This window comes from Pyrus communis, chromosome 8, assembly GCF_041283825.1.
Source record: "Pyrus communis isolate YQ-2024b chromosome 8, ASM4128382v1, whole genome shotgun sequence".
Taxonomy (NCBI): domain Eukaryota; kingdom Viridiplantae; phylum Streptophyta; class Magnoliopsida; order Rosales; family Rosaceae; genus Pyrus; species Pyrus communis.
Window position 1 is genome coordinate 2658133 of NC_142572.1, and position 22879 is coordinate 2681011.

General features: G+C 36.2%; 3 protein-coding genes and 1 pseudogene across 3 annotated transcripts; 2 read left to right on the top strand and 2 right to left on the bottom strand.

The window, feature by feature from the left end:
* The first annotated feature begins 633 nt into the window (after window positions 1-633).
* On the top strand, window positions 634-1946 carry LOC137717250 (ethylene-responsive transcription factor ERF021 pseudogene; annotated as a pseudogene).
* A 7227-nt stretch (window positions 1947-9173) lies between these two features.
* LOC137717185 (protein DETOXIFICATION 14-like) lies at window positions 9174-13016 on the bottom strand. The gene is made up of 7 exons (XM_088699233.1): window positions 12726-13016; window positions 10981-11528; window positions 10365-10451; window positions 10220-10273; window positions 9880-10121; window positions 9427-9632; window positions 9174-9236 (listed from the first exon to the last, which is right to left on the bottom strand). Exons 1-7 carry the CDS (start codon window positions 12999-13001, stop codon window positions 9174-9176), a joined length of 1476 nt encoding a protein of 491 aa, XP_088555359.1. The 5' UTR covers window positions 13002-13016.
* Window positions 13017-15568: 2552 nt separating this feature from the next.
* LOC137717184 (uncharacterized) lies at window positions 15569-17391 on the bottom strand. Its single transcript, XM_068456485.2, has one exon. It carries the CDS (start codon window positions 17256-17258, stop codon window positions 15750-15752), a length of 1509 nt encoding a protein of 502 aa, XP_068312586.2. The 5' UTR covers window positions 17259-17391; the 3' UTR covers window positions 15569-15749.
* A 3365-nt stretch (window positions 17392-20756) lies between these two features.
* LOC137717992 (cytochrome c) lies at window positions 20757-22733 on the top strand. Its single transcript, XM_068457521.2, has 3 exons — window positions 20757-21001; window positions 21764-21897; window positions 22335-22733. The coding sequence occupies exons 1-3, from the start codon at window positions 20890-20892 to the stop codon at window positions 22425-22427; spliced, it is 339 nt and encodes a 112-aa protein (XP_068313622.2). The 5' UTR covers window positions 20757-20889; the 3' UTR covers window positions 22428-22733.
* Window positions 22734-22879: the final 146 nt, after the last annotated feature.

The following is a 22879-nucleotide window of genomic DNA, read 5'->3' on the forward strand; positions in this document are numbered from 1 at the left end:
CCTAGAGAAGCAGAATCCTTAAACAAGTTTCTAGTCGGTAGTAACATGTGGTAGTATTCTTTAACCAAAGAAGAATGTAGTAGTATTAAATCACACTAAAAATTTTCAATTTATATATTACACTAAAACATGGGCCCTATTGCAAAGAAAAAACAACATAACAGTAAAATTAAAAATTAAAAAAAAATTAAAAAAAAAAAAAAAAGGTTGTGTGGTGATCTCAGATTCGCCATGCTGATGCTTATCACTGATCAGCTCTACATTATCCTGTCTTCTGTGAGAACGGATATTCAGTGGGTCCAGACTCCGAAAGGATTTCATACTTCAACCAAAAAGGAAGAAGAAGAATGGATATGTATATTTCATGCCACCTGGGTTTAAACCGCGTCCTCAACAGTTCAGTACATATTATTTATCTATTAATTATTCTGGTTAACTGCATCAGTCCATCCAGAATTTGGCTTAAAATATTCCCCCAACACTTGTTAATCTTCTGATTCATCATATTGCCTGAATTTTCATCCCCAACTTTTATAATTTCAAATATTTTTTGTTGATTTATTTTTTAGATTCTTCGACAAATAGAAAAGATAATTCTGCAAGCCTGCACCTGGACAAGGCAACTGCGTGGAAGCTCATTTCATGTTATGCGACCACGTATCGTTCAAAAATCGTAAGACGTTCGCTTCTATAAATACGTATCAACTGGACCACACTTTCACCAACCAATGTGCTTTATAATTGTACTACCATTGCTTCAAAGCTAATTATTTTTCAAACACAAACACCAAATTTAACATTTCTGCTATCATTTCTCTGCATGCATGGGAGATCCCGCCAATTCTAGCAATGCCTACGGCCCTGCCTCTTCGACCTACAGAGGCGTCCGCAAGAGAAAATGGGGCAAATGGGTGTCGGAAATCCGCGAGCCCGGAACCAAAACCCGAATTTGGCTAGGCAGCTTCGAGACACCAGAGATGGCCGCGGCCGCATATGATGTGGCGGCGTTCCATTTCAGGGGTCGCGACGCAAGGCTCAACTTGCCTGAACTTGTCAGTAACTTGCCTCGCCCCGCCAGCTCAACCCCCGATGACATACGCATGGCGGCACAGGAAGCAGCCTTGATGCTGAGAGGTAGTGGTGCTGGTGCGGTTGAAGGTCATGATCAGGTTGAGGGCTCCAGCTCAAACGTCGGGCCGGTGACGGTGAGGCTCTCGCCGTCTCAAATCCAAGCGATCAACGAGTCACCCTTGGACTCGCCCAAAATGTGGATGCAAATGGCAGAGCCTACGATGTTCTCTAATGACTTTGAGAATCAGTGGGAGGATATGCCAAATGACTATCTTTGGGATCCTTAATTAGGTAATTAACTTTTACGTAATAGTACAATGACAAAATATCAACTATATATATTATAAAATACGAGTGTGTGAACGTAGTTAATTTGACTAAAATATATGAGCTATATATATTCAAATAAACCTTCCAAATATATACAGTTTCATTAAAAAAAAAGATGGGGACAAGTCTACCCATATAAAAAGTTTGGTAAACTTTGAGTTTAGTTTGTTTTGAATTGATTGACAAAACTAGCAAATTAAAATGATTTAAGTGCTGATGGAATAATCATATTTGGTTTGAGGAAACACCATTTGTGTACGGAAAGAGACATTCTTGGTGATCAAATGTTTAAAATTGTGGATTGGAGGGACACTGATGACTGATCAAGCATTAGTTCTGGTGTGGTAGTAGGTGAGGTGGGATCGATTTGTGTTGTGTGAAGGAGGACCATAAACTCTTTGGCTACTTTTTATATCAGCTTTAGAAGAGTGTACTCGATCGTGTGATTTTATTTTTCTTGCTCTCATTGTTTACATTATTTGATGTAATGCAAATAATTTGTCATTGAGATTAATGTACGTAATAATATTAGTGTATGTGGGCAATCATTTTTTACTTTTTTCAAACGATAGATTCGAATGGAAACTTTACATTGGAGGCCGGAGCAAGAAGTATTAAACAATCACTCTAGTTCAAAACAATTTCATCTATAAACCCTCCCTTGAAACAAAAGAAATCATTAGATGTACAAATTTTCATGTCTATTTCTGAGAGATAACAAATATGAAATTGTTGAGAAATGGTGATAAAGTATGAATGCATTTTGTTCCCTTTTCCTATGATTGGTCTATTCGATAATAAAAATAAACAACAAAACTATTTGAACAAACAAAAGTAACACGTGTGTTGACACACTATATGATAAATGTGGAATCCAGATCCTCACCGGATCCTCTTTGTGAGGATCCGAGAGATTCGTAAATCATGTCTGTTCATCATACATCGTATGGTCAGAAATTATTTTAAATATTTTTATTTAAAATTAAACAAAAACAGTATCTGACAAAAACTAATCATATGATGTACAATAAATGGATACGATTCACAGATCTATAAGATTCTCACAAAAAAAATCCGGAGATGATCCAATTAGATAAATGTGAGCTCCATTATGATGTATGAGCGTCACTTGTAGTATAGAGCACGTTTAAGTAATAGCATCATCCTAAAACAAAATTCTTTTCAGTTTTTCACTATTATTGTTAGAGAGAATTTATTGGTTGAGTTATTGGCGTGTCAATCTTATGAATGACAATACTAAGAAGAACTAATTCAAACCTGATCAGAAGTTGACAATTAACAGTGAATTTTTCAGAGGTTAATGGCACTTCAAACTTATCAGGGAGAACACTACATGCACTAGTACGAAAACATGCTTAGGCGACAGCAACTTCAGCGATGCATCAAATTTCGTCGCGCAAACAGACTTTGCACAACAACACTTTGTGGGACGAAGGCTGGTGTCGTGCAAAGCTATTTTTTTTTTTTCCTTTTGCTTTTCTTTTGGGGTTCTTGCATTGCCTTTTTCTTTTGTGGTATCCACTTATCTAAATATTTTAAATTGACGATCGAATTGGTTCACTGTATTCATATAGGGTTAATGAGTGTAGCTGTAAAAAATCATCAAAATCAGAGTTAAAATAACTATTAAATCGTGATTTTTCGTTTATCGTTGTCGAAAAGGTTTGTCCAGTTACTTGATATTTGAATGTTTGTTTTTTGCAATTTTTGGCGTATGCGATCTTAAAGTATATACAAACAAGTTTGACGGTTAGATCGTTGAAACTAGTTTCATACAATACGTATCACATCAAAACAATAGATTCATTAACACTTGGAGTTTATCTATATTTTCATTAAGTATAACATAAGATTTTGTGGTATCCAATAGTATAAATATTTTAAATTGACGATCGAATTAGTTCATTGTATTCATATAGGATCAAGGAGTGTAGCTGTAAAAAATCATTAAAATCAAAGTTAAAACTACCGTTAAATGGTGATTTTTTGTTTATAACCGTCGAAAAGTTTTGTCTTGTTACTTGATCTCTGAATGTTTGTTTGTTGTGATTTTTGGCGTATGCGATCTTGAATTATGTACAAACAAGTTTGACGGTTGGATCGTCTAAACTAGTTTCGTACAATGCGTATCCCATCAAAACAATAGATTCACTAACACTTAGAGCTTATTTATACTTTCATTAAGTATAACAAAAGATTTTGTGATATCCACTTGTGTAAATGTTTTAAATCGATGATTGAATTAGTTCATAAGCAAATGGAGGGAATAAAAAAAAAAACACTTTGCGCGACGCCAGCCTTTGTCTCGCAAAGAATTTTTTTTTTTCCTGTTGCTTTTCTTTTGGGGTTCTTTGGTTCTTGTATTGCCTTCTTTTGTGCTATCCACTTGTGTAAATGTTTTAAATTGATGATCGAATTACTTCATTGTATTTATATAGGGTTAAGGAGTGTAGTTGTAAAAAATCATCAAAATCGGAATTAAAATAACCGTAAAATCGTGTTTTTCGTTTATCACCGTCGAAAAGGTTTGTCCAATTGCTTGATATATGAATGTTTGTTTTTTTCGATTTTTGGCTTATGCAATCTCGAAGCATATACAAACAAGTTTGACGGTTGGATCGTTGAAACTAGTTTCGTACAATGCATATCGCATCAAAACAATAGATTCACTAACACTTGATTTTATCTATATTTTCATTAAGTATAACATAAGATTTTGTGGTATCCAATAGTATAAATATTTTAAATTGACGATCGAATTAGTTCATTGTATTCATATAGGATCAATGAGTGTAGCTGTAAAAAATCATTAAAATCGGAGTTAAAACAACTGTTAAATGGTGATTTTTTTGTTTATAACCGTCGAAAAGTTTTGTCCCGTTACTTAATATCTGAATGTTTGTTTTTTGCGATTTTTTGCGTATGCGATCTCGAAGCATATGCAAACAAGTTTGATGGTTGAATCGTTGAAATTAGTTTCGTACAATGTGTATTCCATCAAAACGATAGATTCACTAAAACTTAGAGTTTATTTATACTTTCATTAAGTACAACATAAGATTTTGTGGTATCCACTAGTGTAAATATTTTAAATTGAAATCGAATTCATTCATTGTATTCATATAGGATCAAGGATAGTAGCTGTAAATCATCAAAATCGAAGTTAAAATAACCGTTAAATCGTGATTTTTCATTTATAACGTCAAAAAGGTTTGTCCCGTTACTTGATCTCTGAATGTTTGTTTTTTGTGATTTTTGGTGTATGCGATCTCGAAGCATATATAAACAAGTTTGACAATTAGATTGTTGAAATTAGTTTCTAGAATGCATATCCCATCAAAACAATAGATTCACTAACACTTAAGAGTTTATTTATACTTTCATTAAATATAACATAAGATTTTGTGGTATTCACTAGTGTAAATATTTTGAATTGAATTCGAATTCATTCATTGTATTCATATAGGGTCAAGGAGTGTAACTGTTAAAAATCATCAAAATTCAGAGTTAAAATAACCGTTACATCGTGATTTTTCATTTATAACGGTCGAAAAGTTTTGTCCCATTACTTAATCTTTGAATGTTTGTTTTTTGTGATTTTTGGCTTACGCGATCTCGAAGTATATTGAAACAAGTTTGACAGTTGAATTGTTGAAATTAGTTTCTAGAATGCGTATCCCATCAAAACAATAGATTCACTAACACTTAAGAGTTTATTTATACTTTCACTAAGTATAACATAAGATTTTGTGGTATCCACTAGTGTAAATATTTTGAATTGAATTCAAATTCATTCATTGTATTCATATAGGGTCAAGGAATGTAACTGTAAAAAATCAATAAAATTCAGAGTTAAAAATAACCGTTACATTGTGATTTTTTATTTATAATAGTCGAAAAGTTTTGTCCCGTTACTTGATCTTTGAATTTTTGTTTTTTGCGATTTTTGGCTTACGCGATCTCGAAGTATATACAAACAAGTTTGATGATTGGATCTTTGAAACTAGTTTCGTAAAATGCGTATCCCATCAAGTTGAATGGTATATATATTTATTAAGTAGCTTTAAATTTATTTATTTTGTACGTATAACACTTAAGAAATTAAATGGTATATATATATATATATTTATTTATTTATTAAGTAGATTTAAATTTATTATTGTAGTTCGGATCGAGTTTTTGTTAGAAAAATATATTATTATGGGTTTTATATAAAAAAAAATTAAATTTTAAGGGAATAAAGTTAAATTTTCAGTAATTTTTATAATATATATATATATTTTTTTTTTAAATTAACTTGCGCGACGCACTAGTCAATGCGTTGCGCAACCAGCCTTTGCGTGACGTATTAGTTGGTGCATCGCGCAAAAACACTTTGCACAACGCGGTTATTCTGTCACGCAAACACTCTTTGCGTGACGTATTGGTTGGTGCGTTGCACAAGGTATGTTTGCGCGATGAATACATGCGTCGCACAAGTTGTTAAAATTTTGGCGGCCCAACTGAAAAAAAATAGGCGTTGTTTTGCGCTGTTTCGTGCACGTTGTTAAATAAAAAATATTTTTTTCGAAAAAAAAACAAAGGTTTGTGCGACAAAGAAGTAACATACGTCGCGCAAAGTAGTTTTGCGCGACGCATGTTACTTCTTCGTCACACAAATCCTGCTGTTACGGCCTTGGCGCGACGGTTGGTACGCGACGAAGGTTCGTTGGGCTAATTTTTGTGTGACGGTTTTTGACTTTGCACAATGAAGGACATGCGTTGTGCAAAGTGTTTTTTGTACTAGTGATGCTTGACAAACTCAGTTTAAAAAATAAGCCCTTGTGAATTTTTGGCTGTTATTGATAAATTCCCGTTCCAAGATGTAGCAGTGACCCTCTAAAGAAAGAATGATTAACGCGACGTTTGTAGGAAACGAACCTGAAAGGCAATATCTGTTGGAAAATAAAAAGAAAAGTATTTTAGGGATTTGATTTAATTAGTGATTTTATATGATTTAATAAGTAATTTAATTAGTCATTTTATATGATTTAATTAGGGTTTTTATATGATTTGATTTAGTCTAGGTTACCTTGTCTTGTAGACAAAAAGGATTGTTTTGGTTTATTTCCTAGTATTGTTCCCTTGTCACCTTATAAATACCTCCTTATGTAGAAGAATAAAATATTGAAGTTGTATTTGAGAATTGTGAGATTATAGAGAATTCTAAATTTGTCCTAAACTTTTTATTTTCAACTTGGTATCAGAGTAAGGTTCGATTCTTGGTTGAACTTTGCTGTCAACGCTTCCATGTGGGTGCACGAAGCTAATTTTCTTTGCGCGCCCACATGATATGAACCTAATGGTGAAGATTGTCTACTATTGTTAGAAGAATATAAGTTTCCACTGCCAAGAAGAAGAGTACAGGGAAGAAAAGTGTGGTTTTAAAGCCTTGGAGGAAAAAGATTAGGAGGAAAAAAAATTCATGTAGGATATATGTTTCCTATCAAGTAGTTTTTTTGTGTTTTATTTTGTTTGTTCTTGTGAGTTTAGTTTTTTTTTTTTTTTTTTTTTTTTTTTAAAGTTTGAGGAAGAAAAACAACAAGAAGAAGAATGAAAAAAAAAAACATTTAAGGAAAAGAGAGATTTGGTGATTGGGGCTTCCGAAAAGAGACGATCATTTCAGTTGTGTTTTTGAAAAGATTAGCATTTGATCAACTGGAATTTTGAAAAGAGGCATTAGTTCCAACACATCAAGTGATTTATTTATCGAGCTTTCGAAAAAGAAGTTAGTTACAATTGGGCTTTCAAAAAGATTATCGTTAGTTCCAGTTGGACTTTCGAAAATAGGCTTCAGTTATGGGGTTATGATTTGTTACTAATTGTGTGACATCCCACATAGTCCAGGGGAGTGATCCTTATATGTATATTCTCATCCCTACCTAGCACGAGGCCTTTTGGGAGCTCACTGGCTTCGGGTTTCGTAGGAACTCCGAAGTTAAGCAAGAAGGGGGCTAGAGCAATCCCATGATGGGTGACCCACTATGAAGTTGCTCGTGAGTTCCCATAAACAAAATCGTGAGGGAATGGTAAACCCAAAGCGGACAATATCGTGCTACGGTGGTGGAGCGGGCCCGGGAAGTGGTCCTCCCTGGACCGGGATGTGACAATTTGGTATCAGAGCCTAAACCTGGTCGTGGTGTGCCGACGAGAACGTAGGGCCCCTAAGGGGGGTGAATTGTGACATCCCACATCGCCCAGGGGAGTGATCCTTATATGTATATTCTCATCACTACCTAGCACGAGGCCTTTCGGGAGCTCACTGGCTTTGGGTTCCGTAAGAACTCCGAAGTTAAGTGAGAAGAGAGCTAGAGCAATCCCATGATAGGTGACCCACTAGGAAGTTGCTCGTGAGTTCCCAAAAATAAAACCATGAGGGAATGGTAAGCTTAAAGCGAACAATATTGTGCTACGGTGGTGGAGTGGGCCCAGGAAGTGGTCCCCCCTGGGCCAGGATGTGACAAATTGGGCTTTCAAAAAGATTGGTGCTAACTCCAGCTGGGCATTCAAAAAGATGCGTTAGTTTAGACAGATTGTGATTTGCTAAGCTTTCGAAAAGATTGGCGTTAGCTTTAGCGTATCAATGAAGATTTCCTTCTTGGCAAACTCATGATTTCACATCCTGAGTTTTCGAGTGTTGGAAAATAAAAAGGACAGTATTTTAGGGATTTGATTTAATTAGTGATTTTATATGATTTAATTAGGGTTTTGATATGATTTGATTTGGTCTAGGTTTCCTTGTCTTGTAGACGAAGGATTGTTTTGGTTTATTTCCTATTATTGCTCCTTCTTTATCTTATAAAGACCTCCTTATGAAGAAGAATAAAGTATTGATGTTGTATTTGAGAAGTGTGGGATTGTAGAGAATAATTTTAAATTTATCCTAAGCCCTTTATTTTCAACTATATTCGACCGCATATTCATGAAAGAAATACCCAATCAATGGTCTATGTTTACAGTCTACCAACAGGACACTTCGCTGTATGAGTGTCTGTGTGTTTGTTGGGGGGGGGGGGGGGTGGGGTCGGGGTGGTGGGGTTGGTAAGTAAAGAAAACCAAGACCATTATTTTCTTGTAGGGGGGATGAAAACATACGTTGATTACCAGGTTATTACAGCTGAAGGAATAGCAAACCGGAAGAATTCCTTCATTCTTAGAATAAAGTTAAAGAAAAAGAGATTAGAGGGGGGGGGGGGGGGGGGGGGGGGTGGTTTGTGGGGGGTGGGGGTGGTGGGGTTGGTAAGTAAAGAAAACCAAGACCATTATTTTCTTGTAGGGGGGATGAAAACATACGTTGATTACCAGGTTATTACAGCTGAAGGAATAGCAAACCGGAAGAATTCCTTCATTCTTAGAATAAAGTTAAAGAAAAAGAGATTAGATTTTGTGTTGGACTTTCATCTCTATCACAGAAAAGATATTGTTGCCTTGTTAAAACCTTTACTTGAAAAACATAGTGGGACAACTAAAGTGAAGGAAAAAAGAGTACAACATTCTTCTAGATCATTGAAATGGTGTCGTACGCATTTATGATGATATATTCATGAATAAAACGTGGATATTTCCTTTATAAAGAAACTTGCTAGATGCTCCTCGATCCTCATGAATTAATCCTGAAACTGTATGAGTATATGTTAACTCTTCCCCTCTTTTTGGAGATTATATACATATATATATATATATATATATATTCATATTCTGTTCCTTCTCTGTTATCCAACTGATTCCACTATAGGTACGACCTCTTCCAGCATCCTCTCTCTTGCAAGTGAAGCCTGCATCATTCCACATGAGCTTAATTAATTAACATATCATACTTGGGGGCAAGGTTGACATTGTTGCGATGATAAAACTGCTTCTGCCATGCCGAGAAAATAATCAGCTGCGTGATTGGTGAACTATACTGAATAAGTGTTGTGAGTATGTGTAGTCACGCAAAAATAGTTGGTGAAAGAGAGCTTGAACCTGCTTTTGCCAATTTGTGAGACCAGTTTTAAGAGCAAGCAGGAGAGCCTGAACAGTAGACCCTGTCAATAATCCAATCCATAGGCCCTTGGCTCTCAAGTGTACAACAAAGGCAAGCACTACACCCACCGGAGTGCCAACCAAATAATATGCCCCCAGATTTACATAAGCTCCTATCTCCTGCCATCCTGTTCCTCTAGCAACCCCTAATTTGAAACAAAATCAACCGTCATGAGCGTGTCTCCTAGATTTCAGAGGCTTTATATGAATGTTTAAAATAAGGCTGAAAAATGCAAAAGATACATCTCGTGCACTGTGCCAGACTCCGTGCGTGATATGTGAGCCCAGAGCCTTGGCAGAACACAATTTTATATCGGTCTCTCTTTTTTCTAGTTCCTACAGGCACCAGTGACCCTCTAAAGAAGGAATTGAAGTGAAGTTTGAGAAACAAACCTGAAAGTAGTGCTTGTAACCCATCCATAACAATGGAGAGACTAATAAGAAGACCCATATCTGCTATACGCTCCACAACCTCGTTGTCTTTGCTGAATACATATCCGAGATTATGGCGGTAAGAGAAAAGAGTTGTGCTTACAACAACCATTTCCGCGATTGCAAGAACCGTAATAGCACAGACTGTCACTTTAGCAGCGCGAGGATTCCCAGCTCCTAACTCATTTGAAACCCTAGTGCTACAAAATCGGCAAAGAGTATTCTTGGAAAACAATGTAGGTACGAATTTGAATTGAAATTTTCTTTGTCAGTTATCAGGATCAGGTTAAGAGCATAACTTGCTGTGGCTCCAAAAGCATATGGTATGTAGTAGTGCAAATACGTAATTGTAAAGCTGCTCAAACTCCGTGGAAATGAAAAACCATTAGCATGCTGCATAATCTTCAAAATGTCGAAGACATTAGATAATTACGAAGGAAACATACCATATAGAAAGCACTGATGCTTCCAGTTTCGGATTTGCTAGTAGCCCAGAAAGCAAAATGAGCACCTCATAGGACCACCATTCAAGACTACAAATGTGTACCATGTCAAATAATAAAAAAGGCCAACAGGGAATTGCATACATGTATCTGCATGCTTGTTAACTTGAAATAGAGGAAGTAAGGAAAGGGAATCGAATCTACTACCCTCTTCAGTTGATTTGACTATTGATTTTTATGTGTTAAATTATGGAGTTTAAGGGGGAAACCCACACTTTCTCCGATTGCATATGTGTTAGTAACATGGGAAGTTTGAAACTGAAGTCATTTCAACACCCATGTTATAGTAGGCCCAAGGAACTTAAGAATCATAATGATTCCAATTCCTATTCCAGTAAACGTGCTAGGGTAATTTTCTTGCTGCACTTAGGTTGTTCAAGAGTCAACTTCGACGATATATTCATGAACTTAAGAATCTGATTAATAATGGTTCAGATTTACAATCTGACTGGTGAAAACCTTTGTTATATATGTGGGAAAGGCGTGCGTGCGGGCATGGGTATAAGAAACCCAATACTACTATCTTGTTAGAAGGAGGAAGAAAAGAAGAATTGATTACCAAGCCATTGCAGCTGATGGAGTAGCAAAGCAGAAGAATTCTTTAACATTTCGAATGACTTCTACTGAAAGCACACGAGCACGAGTCTTTTCACATGCCACCGAATACTTCATGTAAAACCCGAGTACAATCACATTAAACCAGTAAGAGAAGGTTATTGCTAACGCTGCTCCAACACTTCCTAAGTTCAGTTTAAGGGTGAAAGCCCAACAAAGAGGTATATGCAAACACAGAGTTGCACCTGAGCTATACAACATCGGAAGAATCAAACTCTGTGTCTGGAAATAGCGGATGAGCGATTGAAGAATGGCGTAAGAGAAAAGATTAGGGATGAGACAGACTGAGTATTTGTGTGCTACTTTGGAGATTAAAGGATCTTGACCTATCAAATTTAGAAGTTTGTCTGTGAATACCCATAGGAGGGATATTGGGAGACAGACGAGACAGAGACATAGGATGGAGGTGTAAGTATGAATTCCAAGCTTTTGATATTGCTGTGCCCCATATGCTTGTCCACAGAGAGTCTCCAGTGCACCAGCTAGACCAAACTGCAACATTTTCAAAGATTAATTACATATCATGAGTAACTTAAGGTCGCTTGACGACTAAGTAACAATTGAGCCAAAAGAAAAATTTATGATTTTATCAACATATTTGAGTTTCCAGCTTGTAGAACACGATTTCTCCGGGCAACTCATATCATTGCATGGTTTTTGGATGAAAATGTAATAAATCTATCTAAGACCCACTCCAGTGGTTGGGTTAAAACTCAAAATTTGAGTCCTAAACCTCTCAAAGTTTCTCTAATCATTGGGCTAAAAAAAGGTTTTGTGTTGAAACTTATTTTTAGCCCAAAAAATGAGCAAGGATAGTGGTTGGAGACACAGCTGCTGTCATTGTCGGCCACTTGTGGAAATACCAACGACTATTTTTTTATCGGACCGGCCACGTGGTTGAGATCGAATATGATCAAATCTAGCAGTAAAAAAAAAAAAGATCTAAACGGTCCAACATTAAATACAACGGCTCAAACAACTAAAAAAACAAAATTCACCAAAAAACTCTATATACCTATACTTTTGTTCAAACATCCTCACAAATTTTGCTTTCGTCATACAATTCTTCCATTTTTTTTCTTTCTTACCATTTTATGCGTTTAAGAATGGGCTAGGTTGTTTGGTTTTTCATGTTTGTTCATGTAGTGCATGTGTAAGGATGAGGTAGATTTAGTGATTTTTCATTCTTTATTGAAATTTAAATATGTTTAAGTTAAATGTTTTGAAAAATAAATTTGGATAAGCTAAATAAATTTTAAATGTTACTGGAAAAAAAAAGGTTTTAACCCCAACAAAATGGAATTGATCTGAAGGGTTAATTGCGGTCTAATGGTTTTTTTTTTTTTAAGTTAAATGTGGTCCAAATCGTTTGATCGACACGATGTAAAAAAAAAAAAAAAAAACGGTTTTGGGATTATATCCTTACATCGATAGGCTGATATTATTATATTTTTGCATGATGATATCGGTAGTGGTGGACGAGTTAGAGCAGTATCACACAATAGACTAGTAATAATTTGGTTATGATAGTATCTTCTAACCCCTTGGTAACCTTTTTCATTTACCTTTTCACTGAAATTTGAAGCTAGTTGTTTAAAAATGCAAGGAGTTAGAGCACAAGATATTAATACCAATATGAACAGGATGCAGGGATTGCACTTAAAGGAGAAAAAAGAGATAGGGACTTACAAGAAGACTGAAGCCAGTAACACTAGTGAAAGAGGTGGCGATGGAGACCCCGGAAAGAGAGAGCTGATCGACATGTCCAACCATCATCACGGAAACAACCTGTATAAGGTACTGCATCACCATGACAGCCACCATCGGCGCTGCCATGTAGCTCACCTTCTTAAGCTCTTTCAGGAACTCCGTCCATTTCCCTTCCATTTCCTGCAGCCTTTGCTTTCTCAACGTGGAAGATATTAGTGCCTCCTCTAAAGCGATTTCATGCTCTCCCCCTCCCATTATCGTAACTAGCAAGGAAAGTCCAAAAAGAGAGATGTGGATTTAGTGAGTGGTGGATTGTCTTTAGCCGATTCTCCTTAAAGGATGGCGCAGCGATGAATTTCTGTAAATGGATGTCATTAAAAGTTTTATTGTTTTTCTTTAAAAAGTAATTACTTGAAAAATGTGCTGTCATCGATGCGCAGTGAAACATGAATATTGTTTTTTGTGACACTGGTTCGAGTCATGAAAATAGTCTCTTTGTAAAATAAGAATAAGACTGATTACAATAAACGTTTTACTCGATCCTCGTAAAGTTAAGACTGACTACGATAGACGTTCTACCTTATTCTTGTAAAACAACGAATCTTGTCGGCTTGGGATGTACGGTGAAACCATAGTGCATTTATTAGTATATCAGGATATTGGAACTTGGGAACTGGAACAGAGTTGTGGTTAAATGTTATCCATGATGCTACCAAATTTACAAGTTTGGATGGTTGAATTATCGATAAATTTAGCATGCTAACTTGTTGCTAGGATGGACCTTAGAAACAGACTAGCTAGGCGCCACGTCATATTGTGACGTGTACTTTAAAAAAGCTACTTTGCACCGCAACTCCCTATGAATGTTAACAAAACACGCAAGATCTTATTATATTTGGTTACAGAAAGGTTATTATACTTGGCACAAGAGAAAGGTTGTTCCTTTGTAACTGAAATATCACAAGTTCAAATCGTGGAAATAATCTCTTTGTAAAACAAATGTAAGGCTGCGTGCGATGAAAGTTCTCCCTCCTCCCGCCCCCTCACCCTCACAAAGTGAGGAGACTCCATCCACCCACCCCACCCTTCCACATACTTGAAGGGAACCAACGCACCATACCTCTAATTCACTTGCTATCTAATCTAATGTCCTCTTCTTGTTTACTTTCCCTTCCCCATCGTTGTCTTGTTCCTGCAAACTCACTAATTATATATTTTTTTGTATATATAGATGACTTATTGGGATAAAACTTCATATAACCGACTCCACTTAGTAGAATAAGGTTTTGTTGTTGTTGTCCAGATGACTCATTGTTTCTCGGTGTCTGCATTGTTGCAGTTCCGAGTTTCTGTGTAGACTCGAGATGTTGAGCCGGGACTTGAACTCTCCAATGCCGTGGTGACTACTGCCCCATACAAGATCAATTGGGCTCATGCAGCAGGATGATGAACGTGTCATCACATTTATAACGCAGAAGCTGTTATGAGATGGATAGCATATCACAAGGATGCATCAACACCAATCTTGGTCAACAAATGCCTTGCCTCTTCCGACATTTCAACTTCTTGGCATCTGGTTTCCAAAATCTTATGGATTTCATCCTCTGTATAAGGATGGGTGGTAACAATACGCAGGCGATCAAGGAGATCAACAGGGATTCCGCGTGGGGATTTATAATTGTGCCGCTGGTGGTAGTTCTGTTGGTAGCAACAACTAATATCGAAGCCATCCCATTCTCCAAAGCTCGGTTCAAAAATGCAAAGGACACAATGTCGAGCATGTGCATCTCATCAATAAAGAGAACACCGTGAACAATCTCTGCCTTCCTTTCCTCAGTTCCGCCCTCCACTCAACAATAATCCAACCGAAATTGCAAGCAAAAACATATAGCATACAATTCAAGTGCACCAATAAAAGAGGAATATTCAAAAGGTAAAAGATAGAACTCGACTTCTTTCACTGTGTTGCAAATACTAAATAAACTATCTAAAGTTTCTAGACTCGCGATCACATTACATGAATGTATGTTAGACACTGATAATGAATGGCACAAGATGCATTGAGAATAGAACAGAAATCATCATATTACTACGCCAATTGGAATCAGCGGACGATCACTCCTCAATCTGCCTAATATTGCAACCAATTCTGCTCTCCTTTGCATAGGTTTCTTTGTCGATAGTATGGAATTGCATTACAAAGCTCTGCCAAAGACTTCAAACTGGCCAATGACCAAGCCCCCAGGTACTTTACAGTACATCCATAAGATGAACACAAACACGTACAAGATTATTGACACGAAAGAAAATATGCAATTTTTTTCTGCTAAAAGCAGAAAAATTTATTTGTAGCAAGTAGCAAGATGTCGAAACATATTTTCTTGAAAGTAGCGATATTTCTCACGTATGCAATTAATTAAGGACTCAACAGCACTTGAATCTTCTGAAACCCAAGTGAGGCATGAGCCCAAGTGTTGAAAATATTTTAAAATTGCACAAAAAATTACATATGAGAAGCAAAAATGTAGCTGACGAGGGTGTTGACTAACACAACCTAAACAGCTTCCTCTGCCTGTTGTCCTTAGTTTCACCAAGAGTACATGTATGGCTGGGGGCTAAGGTCTTCGTAGCTGCATTTCTAGTATTCTAAAAAGAATGCCAGCCAAACAATGGAAACTCTATAAATAAATAAAAACAGAGAGATAACAAAATGCATTACCTTTTCTTCTTTTGGAAACTCAAGTCCAACACACCAAGAAATACGGAGATAGAATGTTTTTATTCTTATAGCCTGCATAGCAACATGAAATCGTTGAGGAAAATTACCAGAAAGTTCAACTGATTTGTATTAAATCTAGCAAAAATGCTTTTGAGTATCACTTCAACAATTGGAGGTTCGATAATAGGAGATTTCAACACTTCAACTGGAAAAGAACAAACAGGCAAACATACACCAGAAGGTAAACTACATGAAAACAGGGCGAACGCGTTTTCTGGAATACATTATTCAGTTCCTGCTAGACTAGAGAACCTGCTTTCCAAATCTTCAGCCAAACCACTTCTGCCTGACTTGGACAGCCGTTTCAAAACTCTCACATACACTGAATAATCTGGTCTAAAACCCTTATTAATCATTTCGGTAAGAATATTTTGGGCAACAACTACATTTCCTTCTTTCATATAAAGCCTTGCAAGCAAGCTGTACGCTGAACTGCTAGAGAAACAGTCTTTAGCAGCTAAATCAACAACGTAATTATATGCTTCTTTATATCTCCGCAAGTTAAAATAACCCTTGACAAAGGCAGCATGTGTTGAAACGCGAGGTTTAATGCCTTCCAATATCATTCTATCAAATAACTGTCTTGCAAAATCAAGATTTCCAACTTTAAATAAGTAACAAATAAATATTTCATAGGTTATGCCATCAGGTTGACAATTCCTTTCTAGCATTTCTTCATACAGTTTAGTAGCTTCAGCAAATTTATAGTTCTTGCATAAGCTACTGAGCAGATAATTGTAAGTTTTGGTATCTGGGTCACACCCCACTAGCCTCATCTCATCAAGCATATCAACAGCTCTGCCAAAATTTCTTCTCCGACAAGTTTCTCTGACCATTATAATGTAATAACATCTCTTCCTCTCTGTTTTCTTCATCACAAACTCAGCCATTTCAAATAAACCCTTGACACTAAACATCTCAATCAAAGAGAGCACTCCAGTTGCCCGACACAGTCCACCAACTTTATTCAAAACCTCTACCACTTTGACAACAGAAGCCTTATTTGAAGATATAAACCCAAATGCCTTTTGGGTGAGACGAATTTCCTCCGATTGAAAGTCTTTCAAAATCTGAAGCATTGCAGGGTAATCACCTACCCGCCCACAATTATCAATAACCAAGCTACATATTTCATTCCCATAACTACCAATGGGTTGTGAATCCCTAATCCAATCAAAGAAACATAAAGCAGGTACCTTTTCAGAATTCAAAACCTCGAAAACCCGAGTAATGGAGGCAGGAGATAGACTTACATTCATGGAATTCAACTTGGACTTCAAATCATTCTCACCCATTCTGATCATATCAATAATTTCCAAAACTTGATTTGAAGTCTCATCCGGTCGAATCCCATCAATACCCACATTCCCAAATCGATTACCCTCATCGGAACCCGAAGCTCCTGGCGGCGAGGAAGATTCGAACACATCGGAAGGCGCAGTGGAAAATGGCTGAACGCGTCCGTGACATTGATGCTTGAGTGAGTAAATAGTCAGCAAAGATTGGGAATTTTGAGAAGATGGGGTTGACCCAAATAAGGAAATCAAGGAACTCAGAGAGGAGAAAGCAGCTTCTGTGTGGGGCAGATTTGAATTGGAGAAATTGCCAGGAGGAGAGGGCTCGTGTGAGACTAGGGTTTTGGGAGGAATAATGGGGGAATGAAATGGGGGTGTGGATTGTACTAAGAGAGAGTCGAGATTGTGAGGGTTGGAGAAACGCCTGAATATTTTCATGGTGGTAGGATGTTGAAGGTGAACACCAACTGAGCTCGCGACGGGGACAGGGAAGAGCTGCCAGAGGAGCAGGGTTTAGTGTTGGGATGTGAACTGTGGAGTCCGCCAGATTTTCAGAAGTGGGTTTGGCTTGGGTTTCAATTTTTATTTTAGTAAACTGCATTTTTCGCCACCATAGTTTTGGGTTATTTGCAAATGAGCCCTGAAATTTCTCTTCTTTTTTTCCTGAATTGTCGGGCATATTCAATTGGGATTTCCATGGATTTTAATTCTTTTAATGAATTTAGGGGTATTCAAAAATGATTTTAAGTGATTCTCTGAAATTCAATGTTTATTCAATCAGGATTTTAAGATAGTTTATTAAAATCCTTATAATTCTGAATGTATTCAATTAGAATTTGAATTTAAAGAATGTATTCAATTAGAATTTGAATTTAAAGAATTTGGAAAAGTTGAGCAATTAGAGAAAATTGGCACATTCACCAATATGCGAAGATTGAAACATCATGTCTCAATTCGCGAATGACTCTAAATCCATGTAAATAGTTAATTTTTTTTTTCTTTTATAATTTTTTCTTGTCAAACAATACTTTTTATTAGATTAGATAGTAAATCAGCCACAGACGGGATTCGAACTCATGCCGTCATACAAGGGTTCAACACCTTTCCACCACTGTGGTAAGAAGTCACTTGTACTTCTCTCTCAAAAGTGTATTTTTCTTTTACGTATAAAAAATTTCAAATGCACACCGAGATTTATGAAACTCTCTATTCACTCCATTGAGATGGGGGACATTGGTTCCAACTTCTCAACATCTAGAATAAACAAATTAAAATGTTAGAAATAGAGATAATCTTCTGTCATAGACAATGTTTTAAAAATCTCTAGTCTTTAATCAGGCACTTGTGAGGGGTCTAGCGCCTAGAGGCATAAGTGGGGGGCCAGTTGTTTTCTGATTAAGAAGATGTGAAAGCGTATCTATCTATGTATATAGAACTTCAGCCCAGGTCAGTTCCAACCCATGGTATAAAGCTCAAGTTTTGCTACGGTCACAGGGCGTAGTCCTCCTATATTAAGTCCAAGGCCCATGATCCATCTTCCACTGTCATCTCTAAGCAAACCCTCTCCTGTGGCATTACCCGCAATTCCCCTTGCACTACCATATGTATTAAGAATTACGCCTACTATTCATTCATATGAACTCCATGGTTTGTTGGCTAGAAATGTTACATATTTATCATATAAAACTATTGATTAAATTGTTTAGCACTTTAATGAATTTGATAGTACAAAATGAAAATTTAAGTGACTACAAGTTACTAGTATTTTACAAAATATTTTGCGAAGCTCTTATAAAGTTATAGTAAATTTTAAGAGAAACAATGGTGTGAAACATGTGGTATAATAAACGTTGGCAAAGTGGAATAAGCTGGGTGCAGCGCCACACCAAATCCTAATATACATTCAGCCCATGTTAATTAGCAAGTTAGGTGGTGTAACTTGGAATTGGATTCTATTCGGATTCACTTTGTAGAGATCCTGGGATTCCCACATCTTAGTCATTTATCGTATATCGTGAGGTAAAAAATTATTTGACTTTTTTTAATTTAAAATTAAACATAATAGCTTCTGACGAAGACTAGTTGCATAATGTACGATGAACGATTAGGACGTAGATCCCCACAAAATAGATCTGAAGAGGATCCTCTTCCGTATAACTTAATAAACATGGGATAAGCTGGGTGAAACTCTCCCTACTTTTTCCTCAATTCTTCTTCGTTTAACCAAAATTTGCAAAAGCATTTCTCTAATCATCCTTTGTCAAGTTTGAAAAACAGATGTTCAAAAAATAAAATTAAATAAAAATAAAATTTCGAATATAAATAAATAATTATTATTGGTACTTTAAAATTCTCATTTGAACTCTAAATTTTTTATATTCAAAAAGAAAAATACACTTATAAATAGGCAAAATTAAAAATTTAAAGTGCTAATAAAAGTTTCATGTAAATGAGCCAAATGATTATGGATAATTTTATTCGAACCCATATAACATCTCTTTACCCCCAACTTACTCTCTACACCCATCTTATTTCCAATTAAGCTATTAATATCTCCTTAAACCCTAGTTTACTTTCTAAACTACCCTCATAAACTCAATTTAATATGTAAATTTATTTTTACACCCATTTATAAAAAAAACTCAAAATCAAAACATATGTTCCCTCGTCTGACATTCTATCCTTCCAATCGGTGTGTCATTTTCCCTTAGCGGTTTGAATCTGGTGCTACTGCGATAAGGCTACTAGATTGAATCATCCATAATGAAACCATCCATAATGAAACCATCCATTTGCTTCACATTTTTTGCTGACCACAACCAGCTCTTAATTGAAATGAGTTCATTCGTTTATATATAGAATGAACTACAGCTTTAGACAAGCAATTTTACAACAGCATATAGTGCATGATAAAACTACTTATTTGCCCCACTAGCCTTCAATGGTGTACGAGGGTTCATTTGTTTATATAAATCAATTCATAACTTAGTTGAAAGGTTCAAAACTTCAAAGTTACCATTCATTCGTAAAAAAAGAGCTTGCTCTCGGCTTAGGGTTTTAGCCAAATAGAACGTTCGAAAATGATTGCGTTATGGTAAATGTTTAATTATTGAGTATGTGTTTATTGATAAATTTTAGTTTTATTGTTAATTTCATTTTGTATTTAATGGTAATTATAAAAATAGAGTAAAGAAGACAATTCACATTTAAATGTTAAGTTGGGTGTAGAAAGAGGTTTCATAGGTTCAAATAAAATTTCTCAAAGAATTTTTTTTTTTTTTTAGATAACCCGAACACAAATAAAGCAAATGAAAAACTAAACAGAACGGTATTTTCAATTTCTATATATAAAAAAGTTCAAATGATACCAAACTCAATTCTAAATTGATAATGCTAGGAATATCAAATTTTAAACTAAATTTACAAACCAAATTATGTGTTACCAATAGAAAATAAACACGTTAATCAACACTTAACTAATAATTTAATTATCAATTACCACATCATTTGGTTTGCAAATTTGATGTAAAAATTTTGTTTACTTAGCATTATCCAACATTAAGATCATTGTTGTTTTTATTTTATTTTATTAACAAACGATATTATCTATCCTAAGGGAATGATGTGAGCTTATCACTACAATGAACTAGCAATAATATGGTTCAAATTCGTTTTTGACGAAAATCAAATTTAAGATATTTTCATTTACAAATAAAAAAAATACTATTAAACCGTAATACTGTGTAAACATAATCGTGTGTATTGAAAAAAAATAGCAACGGCACGTCGAATTTATCGGTGCGGGGAAAAGTGCATTCCGTCGGAAGACTCGCCCTTTTTCGCTCAATGTGAAAAGGCCTGAGGGGCAAAGAAAAATCTGGTCCACTCGCCACGTCTAAAGCCTTTGGGCCTGCGGCACAGCACGTTTCCCACGCTTCTTCGTCAGGAAGAATCCGCGGAAAATAAATAAATTGGAGAACGTTGGGTGCGGTGCGCCTCTGTGACCAAATCAAAATCTCTCGTCTGCAAACCCTAACCCTAACCTCTCTCTCTCCAGATTTCTCGGGAAATGGCGTCGTTCGCCGAAGCTCCACCCGGAAATGCAAAGACCGGAGAGAAAATCTTCAAGACCAAGTGCGCCCAGTGCCATACTGTCGAGAAAGGCGCCGGTCACAAGCAGGGTAATCTTATCATCTCTCTCGCTCACCAAACCTCGTTTTTCCTTTTTGTTTGGTGATTGATTTGGATTATTTTCTTGATCTTGTTTGTAACCGACAATTGTAGCTCCTTATTTGCATTTGGTTTTCGGATTTGTGTATTTTGATTTTTGTTTCGATTTGGTTGTTTGGATTACGGATTGATCTTTGCCCGATCTGATCGATTTCGTTATTGGGTTATTCGTGTTTCCAATTTATATAGTTTTTGTTTGGTTTCTGAGAAAATTGACGAGGGCGAGAATTTCAGTTGATGTTGGTTTACACTATCGGAAATGAATGGTTCTAGCAGTTTTTAGGTTTAAAATGATTGGTCTGATATTATCAATCTTCCTTTCTTGTATTTGATTTTTGGATTTCGGTTACAAGTTATTTGTGTTTGTGCAAGTAATTCATAAATCCATCAACTTTCCTTTTCTGTGATTGTTAATTCGCAACTTGTGGGAGGAAAAGTTATGTTAGATCTTTAGGAGTATCCATGCTCTGAGATTTTGTATATATAGAAAGTTTTGATGCTACTCAGTATATAGGGGCACTATATATGATTCGTTAGATTGATGTGACGAGCTTGGTGATTGTATGATCTTGTGTTTATACTTTGGCGTATATGCGAACTAGCTCCATTGTTCTGTTTTTCAATCTATTGGATTTCTACATGCATTCTTTGCTAAGTTTCAGTTCAATTTGAGTTTATTAAAGTTGTTAACTTTCGATTGTTAAAACTTTCAGGACCTAATCTGAATGGACTTTTCGGGAGGCAGTCTGGTACAGGTGCTGGATACTCATACTCTGCTGCTAACAAGAACATGGCTGTGATTTGGGAGGAAAAGACCTTGTATGATTACTTGTTGAACCCCAAGAAGGTATGCAATTTTCACTATTTGTTGTTCCTCATGATACGCGATTTCTTAGAGCTAGGTTCATACTAGCATTAGAGATAGACATAGATCATCACCTATCAATCATTCATGCTGACATGTAGGTGAGCTCAGTGATAGAAAAAAAATAGTTGAGATATACACGGTGCATAAAATGTGTATAGGTGGTACCTCTCACATAAAAGAATGGGTGGAAGTGTATGGGTCTGAACATCAGCACGCTTTTATTCTTAGACTGCAACTATCTCTTCATTTATAATTCTATGTAAATTCATTGTTCTTTCAAGATCTTAGAACGTTTCATGATATTTCATCTTCTGTGTAGATGATGTAGGATCCCCTTGCATGTGTTAGGTAGTGATAGTTCATTGATGCGGACAATCCATATTGTAGACTGAGCCGGTGTAATTGTTGTTATGCAGTACATTCCCGGAACTAAGATGGTGTTCCCTGGTTTGAAGAAGCCACAGGACCGTGCTGATCTCATTGCATATTTGAAGCAATCCACTGCTTAAACCTTTGCATTTTCCTAGTCCTCGATTCCCATTTTGCAGTATATGGAGGTGGTAACTTCACACAAGGCGGATAGTACTATTTTTTTGCCAATAAATCTTAAAAGGACCGTTCGGGTCTGCAATTCTTGTTTGCATGTCTAGCTTGCTTTTTGTGTTTGTAGGAAGAGGTTGCTGTAATTGGCAACGCAACATTCAATTCAATTTAGAAGCTGTGACTAGATCTTGTGAATTTGGCAAAAATGCCAGTTTTTCTGATGATAAATTTACTGCTACATTCGTAAAGTGTGTAGCAACAACTTATGATGATCGCTACACTTGCTGGTCGCTATTAATTTATTTACTTGGGTCAATATTTTACCCGTTGCTCTCTCAAATAAGGGAGGTTAGGCTCTAAATCGACGTTTACATGCATGAATTTTTTTTTTTGAACAAATATACACTAAAGGAGTATG

Bases quoted from the DNA above. Each gene is read 5' to 3' on its own strand.
- LOC137717992 (XM_068457521.2), top strand. From the start codon at position 20,890: ATGGCGTCGTTCGCCGAAGCTCCACCCGGAAATGCAAAGACCGGAGAG. The intron at 21,002-21,763 runs GTAATCTTATCA...TAAAACTTTCAG, and splicing joins AGGCGCCGGTCACAAGCAGG to GACCTAATCTGAATGGACTT. The intron at 21,898-22,334 runs GTATGCAATTTT...GTTGTTATGCAG, and splicing joins ACTTGTTGAACCCCAAGAAG to TACATTCCCGGAACTAAGAT.
- LOC137717185 (XM_088699233.1), bottom strand. From the start codon at position 13,001: ATGGGAGGGGGAGAGCATGAAATCGCTTTAGAGGAGGCACTAATATCT. The intron at 11,529-12,725 runs GTAAGTCCCTAT...AAAATGTTGCAG, and splicing joins TTACTGGCTTCAGTCTTCTT to TTTGGTCTAGCTGGTGCACT. The intron at 10,274-10,364 runs GTATGTTTCCTT...GAGTTTGAGCAG, and splicing joins GCATCAGTGCTTTCTATATG to CTTTACAATTACGTATTTGC.
- LOC137717184 (XM_068456485.2), bottom strand. From the start codon at position 17,258: ATGAAAATATTCAGGCGTTTCTCCAACCCTCACAATCTCGACTCTCTC.